At 48.2% G+C, this 14,982-nt stretch overlaps 10 protein-coding genes across 10 annotated transcripts; 3 read left to right on the top strand and 7 right to left on the bottom strand.

The window, feature by feature from the left end:
* Positions 1-183: 183 nt before the first annotated feature.
* TbgDal_V3940 (hypothetical protein, unlikely) lies at positions 184-486 on the bottom strand (the record flags this gene model as incomplete). The annotated part of the gene is made up of 1 exon (XM_011775241.1): positions 184-486. The coding sequence occupies one exon, from the start codon at positions 484-486 to the stop codon at positions 184-186; it is 303 nt and encodes a 100-aa protein (XP_011773543.1).
* Positions 487-1,003: 517 nt separating this feature from the next.
* On the bottom strand, positions 1,004-1,327 carry TbgDal_V3930 (hypothetical protein, unlikely; the record flags this gene model as incomplete). Its single annotated transcript, XM_011775240.1, has 1 exon — positions 1,004-1,327. One exon carries the CDS (start codon positions 1,325-1,327, stop codon positions 1,004-1,006), a length of 324 nt encoding a protein of 107 aa, XP_011773542.1.
* A 92-nt stretch (positions 1,328-1,419) lies between these two features.
* TbgDal_V3920 (mitochondrial DNA polymerase beta) lies at positions 1,420-2,643 on the top strand (the record flags this gene model as incomplete). Its single annotated transcript, XM_011775239.1, has 1 exon — positions 1,420-2,643. The coding sequence occupies one exon, from the start codon at positions 1,420-1,422 to the stop codon at positions 2,641-2,643; it is 1,224 nt and encodes a 407-aa protein (XP_011773541.1).
* Positions 2,644-3,839: 1,196 nt separating this feature from the next.
* Positions 3,840-4,157, top strand: TbgDal_V3910 (hypothetical protein, unlikely; the record flags this gene model as incomplete). Its single annotated transcript, XM_011775238.1, has 1 exon — positions 3,840-4,157. One exon carries the CDS (start codon positions 3,840-3,842, stop codon positions 4,155-4,157), a length of 318 nt encoding a protein of 105 aa, XP_011773540.1.
* An 89-nt stretch (positions 4,158-4,246) lies between these two features.
* TbgDal_V3900 (hypothetical protein, conserved) lies at positions 4,247-5,470 on the top strand (the record flags this gene model as incomplete). The annotated part of the gene is made up of 1 exon (XM_011775237.1): positions 4,247-5,470. The coding sequence occupies one exon, from the start codon at positions 4,247-4,249 to the stop codon at positions 5,468-5,470; it is 1,224 nt and encodes a 407-aa protein (XP_011773539.1).
* A 680-nt stretch (positions 5,471-6,150) lies between these two features.
* Positions 6,151-6,453, bottom strand: TbgDal_V3890 (hypothetical protein, unlikely; the record flags this gene model as incomplete). Its single annotated transcript, XM_011775236.1, has 1 exon — positions 6,151-6,453. One exon carries the CDS (start codon positions 6,451-6,453, stop codon positions 6,151-6,153), a length of 303 nt encoding a protein of 100 aa, XP_011773538.1.
* A 1,660-nt stretch (positions 6,454-8,113) lies between these two features.
* Positions 8,114-8,428, bottom strand: TbgDal_V3880 (hypothetical protein, unlikely; the record flags this gene model as incomplete). The annotated part of the gene is made up of 1 exon (XM_011775235.1): positions 8,114-8,428. The coding sequence occupies one exon, from the start codon at positions 8,426-8,428 to the stop codon at positions 8,114-8,116; it is 315 nt and encodes a 104-aa protein (XP_011773537.1).
* Positions 8,429-9,695: 1,267 nt separating this feature from the next.
* TbgDal_V3870 (hypothetical protein, unlikely) lies at positions 9,696-10,001 on the bottom strand (the record flags this gene model as incomplete). Its single annotated transcript, XM_011775234.1, has 1 exon — positions 9,696-10,001. One exon carries the CDS (start codon positions 9,999-10,001, stop codon positions 9,696-9,698), a length of 306 nt encoding a protein of 101 aa, XP_011773536.1.
* A 340-nt stretch (positions 10,002-10,341) lies between these two features.
* Positions 10,342-11,496, bottom strand: TbgDal_V3860 (UDP-Gal or UDP-GlcNAc-dependent glycosyltransferase, putative; the record flags this gene model as incomplete). Its single annotated transcript, XM_011775233.1, has 1 exon — positions 10,342-11,496. The coding sequence occupies one exon, from the start codon at positions 11,494-11,496 to the stop codon at positions 10,342-10,344; it is 1,155 nt and encodes a 384-aa protein (XP_011773535.1).
* Positions 11,497-12,852: 1,356 nt separating this feature from the next.
* On the bottom strand, positions 12,853-14,133 carry TbgDal_V3850 (hypothetical protein, conserved; the record flags this gene model as incomplete). The annotated part of the gene is made up of 1 exon (XM_011775232.1): positions 12,853-14,133. One exon carries the CDS (start codon positions 14,131-14,133, stop codon positions 12,853-12,855), a length of 1,281 nt encoding a protein of 426 aa, XP_011773534.1.
* Positions 14,134-14,982: the final 849 nt, after the last annotated feature.

Below are 14,982 nucleotides of genomic sequence, written 5' to 3'. Positions count from 1 at the left end.
GGGGGGGGGGGGAGGCGTGTTGACATATAGATGGAAAAGTATGGGGGAGGAATGCTCCGCTCACTCGGTTTTTGTCGTTTGTTTGTTTTGTCAACTTTATACTTCACACAACGGATCCATTCCAGCCTGTGTGTGTGTGTGTGTGTGTATATCGGTGTTCGCGGGAAATGCAATTTTCGGAGCCTACACATGACATGCCTGCGTGTGTATCTGTGTGTTTGTGATAGGGTACCAATTTGTCGAGAGAATGTCTGAAGAAAGCACAGTTAAGGAATGAAGGGAGTGAAAATAGAAAATTAAACTAAAAAAGGGACAATAGTCAACTAACCGTGCAGGGAATATCATAACAATAGCGAGGGGCCAGTGCAAAGAGGTAACGGCACGTGGAGAGTAAACATACGATTGAATGGATGGGCCGCGATTTGGAGGAGCATCATCATAGAACACATTTAAGGGGAACGACGAGTTGCCCAATAATAAATTCATTTTCTTCCTCTTTCATTTAAAGGCGCCAGCTTCCGTCGGGCACACAAATACGTAACTGTTACATACCGTGGTCTTGCTACTCTGTTTCTAGGTCGAGGAACTTGAGGGCAATATGACTTCTGTTATTATTATTTTCCCTCTCCCTCTCTCTTGATACGCGTTGTGTATTCACATTTTCGTTTTTTTTTTTTAAAGAGGGGAAGGGAAAGAATTGTCTTACCCGTTTTCTTTGACAGAGCGGCTACATGACTGTGTTGAATAGCAACTGGCTTCATCCCACTGGATGAGGACGTTGTTTACAACCTATTATTTTCCCGCCGTTATGTGTTTTATCTTTCCCAACTTAACAGTTTTGCGCAGGGTTGCACTGCGCGTGCACATGCGCGCGACACCGTTGTGTTAGGGAAGATATATATATATATATAAGAAGGGGCGGTATGTGTGTGTGGGACAGTTGTGACGGTGTTTCATTTGCGACGTGTTGTCAGCGCCTTATTCTCCGTTACTTTTCTCCTTCTCAGTTCTGTCTCTTTCCATTGTGGCATTTATGTGTCTTTGTGATGGGGGTACAAGCCAGTGCATAAAACTCCGCAGCGCGCACTCTTTTCTTGGTCACCACCAGGTAAAAGGTGGTGAATGAAAGAAGACGAAAAGTTTGAATGCAAATATTGAGAGAGTGCGCATTGAAAGCAGAAACCTTAATACATTCCACACCCTTTGTAAATCGATTGCGCTTGGTTTCTTCCACCTTCCTATTTGCTTCTGCTCCTCTTAACCGCGTCGGGCGGCACAATTTATAAAGGAGGTGGGACCTAAGGGGAAGAACATACAAAGGAAACATTAGTAGAGGCTGCTTGTCTCTTTTTTTGTGTGTGTGTGAGGCAACGAGGGAAAGTTCAGAGAAGTGACAAAGAATAAAAGCATAGAGAAAAAATGCTCAGACGAACCTTCTTCCGTCTGAGTCTTGACAACCGTGAGAACATCATCCGCATTTTCACGGAGATGGCAGATCTCAACAATGCCCTGGGTGAGAAATACAAGGTACAAAGTTATAACCGCGCGGTGCGGAGCCTAAAAACGCACCTTGACTTACCACTGCGCACCGTCGAGGACCTTGAAAAATTCCCTGGAATCGGCAGCAAGCTGCTGAAGAAGGCTGAAGAGATCATCCGAACCGGGAAGCTGGATGAACTTGAGAAAAAAACGAAGCCCAAACTGAAGGCAATTCAGGAACTTACGCAGATCCATGGCTTTGGCCCCCGGGCGGCGGCAACACTGTTTGACCGCGAAGGTATCTTTACTGTGGAGGATCTTATTGAAAAGGCAGACCAGATTCAACTGACAGAGCAACAGCGCGTTGGTGTACGTTACTTCCACGACATAAATGAGAAAATCCCGATGCACGAATCCATCCTTCACGAAAACTTCCTCCGGGAGTGTGCGTTGCGGCGACTGGGCTCTGATTATGAGATTCAGATATGCGGTAGCTACCGCCGCCGTCATCCCTTCAGCGGCGATATTGACGCCATACTTGCGCGTTCTCTTAACGCCCCACCATTAGATGCCCCGGTGACAACCACTGGCGTCCTTACCATTCTGGTTGAGTACCTTCAGGAGCAGCGGTACCTCGAGGCGACGATGGCACTCGGACCTCTCAAATACATGGGCATGGGCCGGCTCCCACCGCGCACGACGGGAGGTGCAACAAAAACATATAAGGCTCGTCGTGTGGATATTCGTCTCATTGAAACGAAGTCTGTTCCTACCGCCCTCCTCACCTTCACGGGGAGCAAAAACTTCAACGTCATTATGCGGCAAGCGGCCATCAGCAAAGGTTACCTGCTGAACGAGTATGGCCTCTTTAAGGTGGGCACGTCGGATGAGGTTCGAGTGCTGCAGGAGCGAGTGCGAGCAAGGAAAGCCGCAGGTTTAAGCAAGTCACAGATGAAGCAGGAGGACCCGTACTCTTCGTCCTCTGTGACTGAAGAGGGTGCAGAGCCTTTTGTCTCGTCTATTAGTGGAAACTCTGCGAAGATGGAAACGCTGGGTATGACAAAGGAGGAACTCGAGGCGAAGCGGGTGCACGTGACGTGTGAGAAAGACGTGTTTGATGTCCTCGGGATGCCTTACGCAAAACCGGAGAATCGGGACCCATAGATACTATTTGGATAGCGTTGATGCACTTCACCACTGTGTTGTGTGAGAAGGTAGGGGGAGGTTTCTAGCCGTTATTGTTGGCATTGTCGTTATTTACGTGGATGATGTGAAAGATGGTTGGGAGGGTGAATGAACATAGAAGCAAGTTGTTTAAGTGTTGTCCGTTGGCATGCATGTGGGCATAATGGTTTATTATTACACGGAAGATTATGTTCCGCTCCCTCAAATACGTTCTGATGATTCATCAAGAGGGTGTGCGTGAGGAAATGAAAGGAGCCGGAAGTCTGGTTGACGTGTCGGCTCTCACACCTACATAGATAAGGGAAAAGGAAGAAGTGCGTGCGCTAGTGAGTGTTTATTTTGTAACCGGTTGTGGCGCGGAGTTAACCACCTGCGATTGTGGGCAGGGGGTCGTGTGGGGCGGTCCTTGTTAATCAGAAAGTGTGGCGAAAGGGAAGAAAGAGGGAGATGTAACCAGATCTTCAAGGCGAGAGGGTGAGGACGAATGCTAAAATGGGTTTCACCGTAGCGGACTGCTTTCTGTGACCTCGTTCAGTGCCGTGCGGCTGGGAAGTGTGTGTGTAAGGGGCGTTGAGTCAGCTGCGAAGAGGGAAAGATATTCAAATTTAAAGATAATACGAAGTGTGGAGCAACTGCACCTCTCAGTTCGGAGGGCATGTTCCAGTTGTAAGAAGAAGCAACGACTCCGTCAAGCCCCCTTCTCCATCACACTTACTTACCTCTCCCCTTCCCCAGAGGCGGCTCCATCGTCTCGAGCCCCTTGGCGGCCTTGCATGCATTTGGATGAGGTATGGGGAGGCAACTGTGAACATTTGGGAATTTCTTTTATTGCCTCTTCCCTTTTGCTCTGGCACGGCGCCCCCTTCTAATGCCCCGCGTACAGTTTATATTTTTACTTTTGTTCGCTTTCTATTTCCTTCAATTACCGCAGCCCCTCATGTTAAGGATGCGATGTGCTGCCAGGGGAAAGTGGAGCGCACGAGCATTAATTCGCACGCGAAAGCAACGATTCCCCTCCTCGGTTAGGGTGTTGGGATTGGTGGCCATTACCGCCTTTTCTCTTTACCCGGCCTTCATTTATTTGCCTTCGATCCCCTCCTCTCCCTTTTCTTTCACACACATGCACATGCAAACGCTCGAATTATGAAAGAACCGTGTTTGTGCTATGTGCGTGAATGTGTGTCGCTGTGTCTTTCTCTGCGCATTGCCTTAGGGGGGGAAGAGTGCATTGTGCACTCAAGAGAGGCGGGGAACACCAATCGTTATTTTTCTTTCCTGCTCATCTCGTTTTATGCAACACTCGTTTACTTGTTTGGGTGATCCCATTGGAAAACAACGCCGTCCTTAGCGGAATAGAGGAGAAAGTAGTGCGTAGAGACATAAGTCTCCAGTTAATTGCTCTTTCTTTAAAGGGCACGCATCTGCGTACATTAATCGTAAACAAAAAAAAAGAGCGTCAAGCCCATAAAGTAGTAAAACTGACCATCAACTAACAAAGGGGTGATTCACGAGATTAAGATAAGGAAGTGAGTCTTGTTAAGTAAAAGAATAATCCAAAAGGGGGGAAAGGAAATTAAAAGGTATGACGGGGGCGGACGAGAAGCCTCGTGAGGTATCCGAAACAACTTCAGTCCGTTACATTGATGGAAGACGGGGTCGTGGCCTTATAGCGGAGGTGGACTTCGAAGCTGACTCCACAATTCTCTGCGTGCCTTACGACATTGCGGTGCTCTATAGCCCATTTGTACGCAACACATGTTACCGCTGCTTCGTCAGCGTTCCCAAGGACAGCCGTACGTCGCAGGGTAGGGGTTCGTTGCAGCGTAAGCGGCCGCAGCAAAGACGCCCCACTTCGCAATCCCAGCGTCTGCCGTTACGGCGCTCTTACCCTCAACATGGGCGACAGACAAGCAATGAAAGGAACAGGGAACGGGAGGAACATCACTATGAATGTACTGATTGTAAGCACCTTGTCTTGTGCGAAAACTGCGTTCGTGAGCTGGCGGAGGGGGTTCCTCGCGTGCCCGTTGGGGATGAACCTTCCAAACCGGTGACATCACCCACATGGCAGGAGCAGCTGGAGGTGATGCAGCAACACCCGCTGCTGCAGGCCCACAAGCAGGCGTGTGCATGGTTCTGCTCTCTCCCTGAGTCCGATCGTGAGGGTGATACGGATTACTTACGGTTTGCCTTGCAGTATGGCTCGCGGGCGTTGTTGGGTGACACGGCGCTTTTGCTTTCTGTCGGTGAGCTTTGCACCAACGCAACGCAGCAGCCCCCGGCGGCTCGTCAATTCTGTACCTCATTTGCTCGCCGCGTGGCGGACACGTTTGCCCCACAAGGTTTTCGTGTCGATGCGGATCACCTTCGCGATGTACTCTTCCGGACAAAGTGCAATAGCATCGGTTACCCCTTCAACGAGACGGAGACGCTTGGATGGATGATGCAGGAGAAGTTATGCATGATTAACCACAGCTGTGATCCAAACGCTGCGATTGTGCGACCGCGTCGGACTGAGGCTTCCACAAGCAGCAGGAGTGCGGCGTGTTCCGTGGAGCTCCTGGCGCGGCGGCGGATAAAGGCTGGGGAGGAAATTACCATCGCGTACATCGACGTGGATAGGTATGAAGACACACAAATAAGGCGTCGGCACCTCTTGGAGAGCTATTGGTTTCTTTGCATGTGCAGCCGATGTGAAGTTAGCGCCAACCCCACAGCGCCGACTCCAAGCCCCCCAGCTGTTCCACACAAGGGCAACCCCACGAAGACAAAGAATAAGAAAAGGCGAAATGGACGCCAGTGGTAAAGCGGTGGGAGGGAGTGGGGTGGCCACACGATGTGTATATACCGTTGTGCTAGATTTAGCGCGGCAGCCGGTGTGTGTATTCGTGTTCCATTCCCCGGAGCCTTTTTTATTCATTGCTTTTTGAATACTGTTAACTGCCAGTACCTAGAGGTGGAAAAACACTTTCATTCTTTTTCTTCGGTTTGACTGCACTATCCTCTCTCCTCCTTTTTGTGCTGTAGAAAGGATAACTACGCATGCTTTATGAAGAAAGAAAGAGTATTTACCGAGATGGTGGCCGCTGATAACTTGACAGTCGACCGGTTTGCACGTTGTTCTTCATGCAAAGTGTAATTGCTGCAAATGGAGAGGCAACGGCCGTAAACTTACGTTTGATTTGGCGGTTACCAACGGCGTGCATACGCATATGCGCTCCTTTATCCTTTAACTCCAGTGGCGCTTGGTAAACCTGTTTCGTGAAATCATTCTTTCGGGCGAATATCATCTACACCACTCTTTGGACTGTACAGCGTCCACATAACCCCTTCTTCTTCCATATGGCGAGATGGTGGCCCTTTCGTTTCGGATGTTAGGAAATTTATAATAATGTCCGTAACACCCTCGACTGTGCGATAAGGGGGCCATGAGGCTTCTCAAAACCCTGTAAATGACTGGGGCACCCCGCGGTTAAAAACGGCAAGTCAAAGGAAATTTACCTTTTGTTTGGCACGACCTGGGTCGGGGATAACGGCGGTCATCAGCAGTTTGCATACCAACTGAAGGAGGGCCAAGGTCACTGCGCAACCGGAATTACGGTTGTAGTTACCCGGGGTTTTGGGCGATCCCTTCCGTTCCCATCCCTTATGTTGGGTAACCAACTTTTTTTTTTTAAAAAAAGGCGGCGGACGGTGAGATCTCCCCAATGTCGGGTGACCTCCAAAAGCCGGAGGCGTTGCAACGAACCTTTTTCGGCTTACAATACTTCCGTCGTCGTTCCCCGCCATAGAGGCGGAAAGTTGATTTGCACACTGCGTGAGGGATCGGGCGTCGTTGCTTCCAGCCAGGTGCGCGTCTTGGGCTGCAACGGTCGCCGATGAAGAATTTGCATGCAACTAAACCCGGAGACAACAACGCGGATGGCGGGCCGAATTGGCCAACTGTCCAGTGGAAAGCTGAGTGACCGCGAATTTCCCTGTCGAGTAGGTTTTTTTTTTGCTTGATGGGGGAAATGGCCGCGCTCTGCACCGCCAATTTCCACAAAGGCCCGCAGTGCGGGACACGTGGAAGTACCTTCGCATCCTCGCCAGTGGGGCGGCACGCGAGAGTATTTCAGCTTTAGGATCCTAGTTTTCAAGGTTTAATGTCCCCGTAGCCAAAACTGGGTCGCTGCCGTTCTCACCTCTGAGTACCTTATCTCCTTTGACCTATTTCCTAAACCCTGTTCACCATGATCCCTTAAAATGGCTTTAAAACCTCCAAACTTACGTCACTGTGCTCAACTTTCATTTTCACCGCCCACGTCGCTGCGCCGTTTGCACCTTGCTGGGGTATTGTTGACTCCAAAGGGGATCCTCATTAATTAGTTGGAGGGTCTCGGGGAAAGTGTCGGCGCCAGCAATGAGGGAGCGACGGAGTCTCCCGCCAGTGCGGCCGCACTTTCTCATTAATTTTCCGACCTTTCATGCTTTTGCGCACCTCACCGAGTTGTTTTCACCACACGTAAGGCGATAGCCACCCAGATGGCCAAAATGAAGACAACACGCAACTGTCTCTTTGTAAAACTGATTATAAACGAAAAGTTGCCCGGAAAACACCCGCAAGCGCAACAACTACCACATTCCAAGCCCACTCACCGGCGGCATTCTGCCTTCCCGGGGGTCGGACGTTGCGCCAGGAACCCTCCAGGCACTGGCCATATCGCACAACCACCGCAGTCGCCAAAAAGAGGCCTTGTGTTAATATAACGCCCTTCGACGAGGCACGCCAAATTACTTAACCGTGTCAAAGCCACCAATGGTGAGTAGAGAACCGGACCTGAGCAACCAAAACCCGAACAATACGATGCCGCGACTGCGACGGCGCTCTCATGCCCACTCGAACTGTCCTTCATATATCGTTCATTGCCCTCGAACGGGTATCACGCCCTGTGAAGAAGTGAAGGGCACAGTCATTTTATGCGTGGTGGGGGACGACCCTTCCTCTGTGTTGCCTTTCTGACTAAACGAGAGCTTCCGTTGTTTGGCTTTCCGGTTCCACTTTTTGTCTTTTCATAAGCCTGTTGCGGAGCTGCACGTTGGTCTCCGGAAAAAGGCTTCCGGTGCCGGGGATCGAACCCGGGTCTAGCGGGTGAGAGCCGCTTGTTCTAGCCACTATACCACACCGGAGACGGAATCGGGTCTATTATGCGAACTTGTTGTTAGACCGGTGTTGTAAAACCCTATCGGAGGAGAGCGCTTTGATACCGTTCATTTCCCATTTCCGGTCGATTGGGCAAAGCGACAGTGGCTACATCATTTTGGTGTCAGGATTCGGAAAATTCTATGGAGAGAAAACCATGCACCTCAGCGGCCACGCGCCTTTAAGAGCTGGAGTGTGCAGTCGGCTACTGGAGAAAGAGGAAGCGGCCCAGCCATCGGTGTTCCCCGGTACGAGGGGAGGTATATATCAACTCTTCCGAACATGGAAAGCTGTTCCTCTAGTTCTGCAAACAGCTGCTGGTATTGTTATCGGGGGTGTGGAACAGAATGGCTGCGTGATCCCGCGTGAATCGTGATGGAATGCTTGGGGCCCCTTCATGCTAAAAAAAAAAATTAACGTTTTCAAGGTCCCTTTGCGAAGAAAAAAGTGAACTCCGCATTTTGCAGAAAATATGGGGGCGCAACGTAGAAGCGCAACGCAAAACAGAATTTGAATAGGAAGACTCGGAATAACGTCATCGTTCAGAGGCATATGAACACTGATGCTGGCAAAGGGTGACATAAATGGAATAGAAGGTTTAAAACAAACAGGGAACACAAAGAAGCATCTGTTAGGTCAACTGCGGCACAATAGCTGGGGGTTGTCATTGCCTATATACCCTCTAAAACCAATGGTTGTGACAAGAAAAGTACTTGGCACACCGAGTCTGAGGGAAAGTGCGCTGACAGCACGGGAAGCTATAGGCCCTCGCAGTCAGTGATGGGACCCCTGTTCTTGGACGTATTGAATTGGCGGCTACGCTGCGAAGTGGGAACAGGAGAGGGCTCAATGACAGTCGGGACAGAGGAACCGAGAGGGGATTCATCAGACGGTAAGGAGTTGCCACCGCTGTAGGCCATAATATGCAAGGATCCTGTGGGCGCCAAATTAAAATACAGTTTAGCGCCGCTGGAAGCGCTTCAGGCCGGTCACGTTGGGAAACCACAGGTAGATGGTCTTCGCACAACGGAATCTGCACTAGGAGTTAGTTAAATGAAGTGTTTTTCCACCATCAAACTCCTTGGACGACATCAGGAACATTGGACTCAGAATCTGATGATTGATTATGCTACAACCCCTAGCTCCAGTGTGAAAGGGGGCTTTTCCCAGCCCTAGAACGACGATATTGCACAGCGAACCACGACATCCACTTCCCTTACTAAAAGTAGTTAAGCCGTTGAATTGAACGACAACTACTGACGGGAGCGCCCACAGGTGAGGAGGGATAATTCTAAATAACAGTTATCCTGGTCACTTTATGGCCCATTGGTGGGTCCTGGAAACACGACGAAACATACATCGACTCGGCTTGGATCGCGGTTGAAGAAGAGCTTATGGTAAGCGGGAATAAAGACAACGGGGAACGTTTCGTACAGGAAGGTCAAGTCGCATACGAGGAACTTTGTTCATCGATCTCCGCTAAAAAATACCTGGGTCGACGCCTCAACTTACGCCGAAAACTCACACCGGAAGATGAACTGAAACGCAATATCGAAGCATTCACAGCGTAGTTCAAAAACCGCCCACGCAGACAACTAACGGCGTATGAACAACAACGAATTAGAGGACCGTCCCGACCCCGCAATATCAAGGAATATACACAAAAACACGACGATTCAGCAGAACACCGAGTCCTCATCGACGGTACCCAATATTTTCCTAACCGTCGATCAAAAAACGGGGGAGCATCCCCAAAGTGTACAAAACCCGCGCAATCAGGAGGAGGCTCACGAAGAAGATACCGAGGAAGATACAAACCCCCACGGAGCAAATAAATAAAAAAAACGTCTCACACGCCGACCCCTCCAAATTCAAATATAAGGGGTCCCAGCACCAACCCGGGTGCGTTATAAATACGAGAGCAGCCGTCGGCCATGTTCCCGAACACAAAACAAAGAGGCAGGGCAGCATAAAATGGGGAGGCCACGAACCATCCGCGTTGGCTTGGGGACTCTCCGCTCGGACTATGAGAAATAAAGATAGACCGGGACAAGCACAGCTCGGGGATGCGGAGAATACAAATCACAAGGATAACTCCACGGAGGGGTATTGGATGTCGCCTGCGAGGCAAAAAGGCTCGATAAATCACATTCATGAAGAGTACTCCTGGAGCTGAACCTCAGCAGCCTTTACGGCAGATGATGTCATCGTACCTCTCGAAGTGGGGACCTTCCACGGCATCTCTTAGCATCCCGTTTCTTATTTTAAGGGAGGAAAAGAAAAAAATTAGGTATGCGGGGGAGGAGAAAGGGGGTTTGTAGGGGAGTGCAGGAACTGACTTCCGCATTCGAATGTAGTGCATGACACCATGTAATTGAAGGGAAGAAAAATTTATATTAGACGCACTTACAGGTTCTTCCGTCTGTTCGCCAGGACAGAAAGTACAAAATTGCAAAGATGAAGGGGAGGAACGTTTTTGACTATGGTAGATTTTGTCACCACCTTCCACCCAAATGCAGAGCTCTGCCGCTGTGGAATTCGCATTCGAAGAAAATTCCTTCACTAGTTTTGACGTACCTTGTGGGAGTTGGTTTAATATTACTGAAATGCCTCATCAGGTCGGCGTATTCACTTTCCTTTATATTGTGCAGCATGATTGAGTTGAACGTCAGCGGGGAAACATCAAACCTTCCGTAAATATTATGAAAATGACATCGCCTAACGGTCGCGTAAGTAACGTCCTTTGCAACGCGGAATATTGTGTGCCCCACCATCATATCCTCATGGTCCATGAAAAGCAAAAGATAATGTTTAAGGTACGCGCGATCATATGATTGATTAGCGAGACGGCGCAGGGGTCTGTAACCCACAACTTTTTCAGCGATGTCTCTGGAAATGGTGAAGACCGATCCATCAGCATAGCGGAACTGGTATGGATAGCGGTTCGGCATACTGTAGCCATAGTACAATTTATGGGTGGGCAAGACGCGTATATTGGCAAGTTGCTGTGGTACGCGAAGGTACATGTCGTCATCAGCTTTACTAATGAAAGTTGCAGTACCGAAAAGGTTCAGTGCCAAATCCAACCACATGAATGTTTTTCGGCTCATACCAACCTCCGTCTCGGGTCCCCAAAAGGTGCCATCTCCCATTTTCTTATTTGTTGAAACGCGACCCTCATCAATGGGAAGTGTGATAATGTCCTCCCAATGACGAGCCTCCTCCTTTAATATATCTGAGTACTTGAAGTTATGAACCGGATGCCGCGCGAGAACATATAATGGTATCATGGCCCCAGTGAAGTTATTCCTCTTTGTAGCCACATCGGGGAACGTCCAACATGTCATGCGTTGAAGGAAGCGGCGTCTCCGCCTCACGCTAATATCCGGAGACAAAACCCCCAATGCCACAAGATAGTCCCGCGACTTCCATGTTTCCAACACTTCAGGCGAAATGTACTGAAAGGGTGTGTCAACATGCGGACTCGGATCGTACCGGGCCCTTCTATCCGCATATTCATCACTCATTTCTTGGTGTTTTTGTACGCTGTAGTGGATAAGTTTCCGCAGCACTACGATACCAATAATCAAGGTTATTACAGTAAGGAACATAGAACGCTTTTGCCTTACCCTTTTAACCCTAGCAAACATTTCCTTTATAAGAATATCTACACTAAAAAAAAAAAGGGAAGAGAAGAGAAAAGAAGACCCCAGGCCACGGATGCATGCAACAAAAATAAATCAATGAGGTAAATCGAGAGGAGAAGGGAAGTAAATATAGTGTTGTGAGAAGAGTTGAAATGAACCAGATAAAGAACAAAACAAAAAAAGAAATGGAGCTTTTAGGTGCCAACTTTCAAACTGGTGGTCCATTTCGTTACCGTTGGGACCACAATCGACCACGTGCGTAAAAGCCAAACGAAATGCCCCACCAGTGCGCACACGCTACTCCTATGGTGATTACTGGTGACAATATTTTATCCCCGCAAGTACAACGGCGAAGTGCACCCACCCAAGATGATGGGGAAAAATATTTAAAATTGGAAAGATTAATAATAGAGAAAAGGCGAAGAGTGGAAGAGATTTCTACTTAAAATACTCCCGCTTTTTTGGACACGTTCTCATTCATTCATTCTTTCACCTTTCCCTCTTTTGTCCCCCTACATATTGCATGGCACATTTGTTTCCTGAAGTCGATGGAAATATCAACGGGGGCCCAAAACTCTCCAATTCGTCAGACCGAAAAAAAAAACTCGGGAAAACAACATTCGGAATCTCAAACCACAGTTTTCTGTTTTAACCGAGTTGTGCATTCGGTAGCGAGTTCGCCATCTTTTTGCTCATAATACGCATTCAAATAACTCTATATCACGTCACAGTGCTTCTGCGCGAGCAGAGACGCTGCAGAAACCAGCCACCACAACACCGGGAGCTTATGATTCATGTGGTTTTACAGAGCCAAGAATATATATATATATAACGGAACTTCCACCTTTCGTGGATCAGCAGCCCTCTCATATTCCACATGCCGCATCGCGTGACAGGTGCTGGTGCGTATATGTAGACAAGTTAAGCGGAATAGCATATGAACAACATAAACGCGGCAAAATGTTCATCCTTTTGTTAAATCACATCAACCCGATCCCTGTTTTGTTTTCACAACATCGACGGACGTTACGCTTGTCAGATGTCACCATCATTGACATTTGCGCAAAGTACACAAAACCCGGAGGCGAATGCGAGGAAAAGTTAAGTTGATGCCGGTATAAGCAAATGAAAGACATTAAGGGGGGATAATGGTATTCAAACCGTAAGAAACCGCCAAACATAAAAAAACCTTGGCGGGAAAGAGGAAGCGTGTAATTTCCCTTTTGGTTCCCCTTCGCCCACACCGCTGCCGTGGGCGCAAACGAAGAGTAAAAAAAAAAAACAACAGAAATCAATGCAAAAGATGCGGACAGAATACACAAGGAAATGCAGGCGAGAGGCAATTCACGATGCTTCTACTCAATACAAACAAATACCTTCAGTTGGTTCCTTCATTTCCTCCATATGTTTATGCGAACTGATTAAATCGCAGATGAACATTTCCATCACCGAAGGTTCTCCGTTCCATTCTTCCATTGGACTTCTACAGAAACCAAGGTGTCCACCATACGGGAACTTTACAAATGCTACCAATTTATTGCAAGATGCCACATCGTCGAATGCATTGCTTGGCAGTGAGCCGATGACTGGGTCATCTTCAGCCACCAGACAAAGCACTGGAATGTTACAGTGTCGCAGCGAGGTAAAGACATTCACAGCATCGTAGAAGTCCTTGACAGTGGCAAAACCATTGTGCGGCGCGTTAATGTGTACATCAAATTCTTGGAGTGATCGTAAGCTTTTCATGAACTTTAGAATGTCATTGTCATGTTCCTTAAGGTCTATCTCCTTAACGTTTTTAAGAACATCTATGTGTTTGGTGACGAACTGAATAACGTTGCTAATCATCTTCCGCTGATACATGGCGTTTTGGGGTTCATTCAAGGTCCTGCTTGTTTCTTCCATATCCAAGGGGCTGTTGATGATGAGGGCGGCATCCAACGGCTGTGATTTCACCCCCTGGAGTGCACATTCCTTTAGAAACTTTGACATGATTACCCCACCGAGGCTGAACCCGGCTCCCCATATATTATTGGCCGCAGTGCCGAACTTTCGGGACAGCGCTTCCCTCGAGAGGGCGGTGGAAAATGTTTTGTGCAAATCCCCTGTCCATGAAGCGGATATCATGCGGGGGGTTGTCAACGGCGTGTCCCCAAGGCCCTTGCAATTAAAGACGCAGCAGTGAATGCCGTAACGGTGTGCGAGTAGGACACAACGTTGAATATAATTCGTTTGTGACCAGGATGCGAGTCCTGGGACAATAATCAAAATCCCTCGCGCGTCTCGTTCCGATGTTTCCGCAATGAGCCAATCTAAGCAAATGGGATTGTCATCCACACCATTCACAACTTCGCGCGTGTAACTTATCGGCCAGTTTGGCCGAAGGGCGCACAAAACCGTATTGATTCGGCCGTCATACGGTGGCGAGAGGTAAAACAGTTTCTCCACTTTATCAAGAGAGAAAAAAACTTTGGACGCGTTTCCATGAGCCACAACTTCAATAACTCCGCGGGACCGACGTCGCCTTTTCCCAAAGATCCCGTCCACAAGCGTGCGATCCACGTTCCAAAAATGTATAACCAATATGTGAATGAGGGTGTGCAAAAGCAAGAACAGTACCTTCTCCTTTAAGGAAGTCATATGTGTGGCTAGCAAACTAAAAGGATATGTCTCCCCTTCTTCTTATTTTGTTGTTGTTTCATATAATATACGTGTAAAAATACACAGGAAATGAGGATGAGCAAAAACGAAAACATAAGAAGACATGGTAATAACGAAAGTAATAATTCAGCGAGCAAGCAGGAGTTTACGAGCCCGCCCATTTTCCCCACCGCAAATCACCTTTTCCCACATTCCATCCTATTTACCCGCGCAGCGGTGCAAAATTTAATGGGATGAGCGTCGCACCTCCACTGCAGTTTACGGTCACCCCTACAGCACTACAGCACTTAACTGACGAGGACAGTGCTTGAAGGGAAAGAAGTAGTGACAAGAAAACAAAAATAAAAACTTGGAATGGACTGCACATTTGACACTTCGACAAATGTGAAGTGGATTCAACCCCCAGCGTCACCATCTAAAAAAAGAAAAAAAAGATAGCACCGCTGCAAGTGGCACAATAGTCCCAAAACCTTTTCGTCTGACTGTCGTTCGCACACTTGAGAAAAAAAAAACTGTTAAGAAAGAAAACAAAAAACAGGCAAGCAAATCCCAGAGTTTCCAGGCCATTTTCGCATACCGTCGGAAAACTTCCCTACGATGGATGTCACTAACTAACGATTTCCACATGTAGTACTTCGCGGTGACGTATTTCTCTCCCATACACATTTGTACCGCGATACTCGACGTTATAGGAAATGCTCCTCACAAAAAAAAAAAAAACCGCAGGTGGCTCAACGTTGCTTACGTTCCGAATGTCACTTACTGTTTTGGACCCATCTTGTCAAACGGACAGCGCAGGTGCACAATCTTCGCCATAATTGTTGTTTC

This window comes from Trypanosoma brucei, chromosome 5 (genome assembly GCF_000210295.1).
Source record: "Trypanosoma brucei gambiense DAL972 chromosome 5, complete sequence".
Lineage (NCBI taxonomy): Eukaryota > Euglenozoa > Kinetoplastea > Trypanosomatida > Trypanosomatidae > Trypanosoma > Trypanosoma brucei.
The sequence above is the reverse complement of the archived record's forward strand: the minus strand, read 5'-3'. Positions and strand labels throughout refer to the sequence as shown.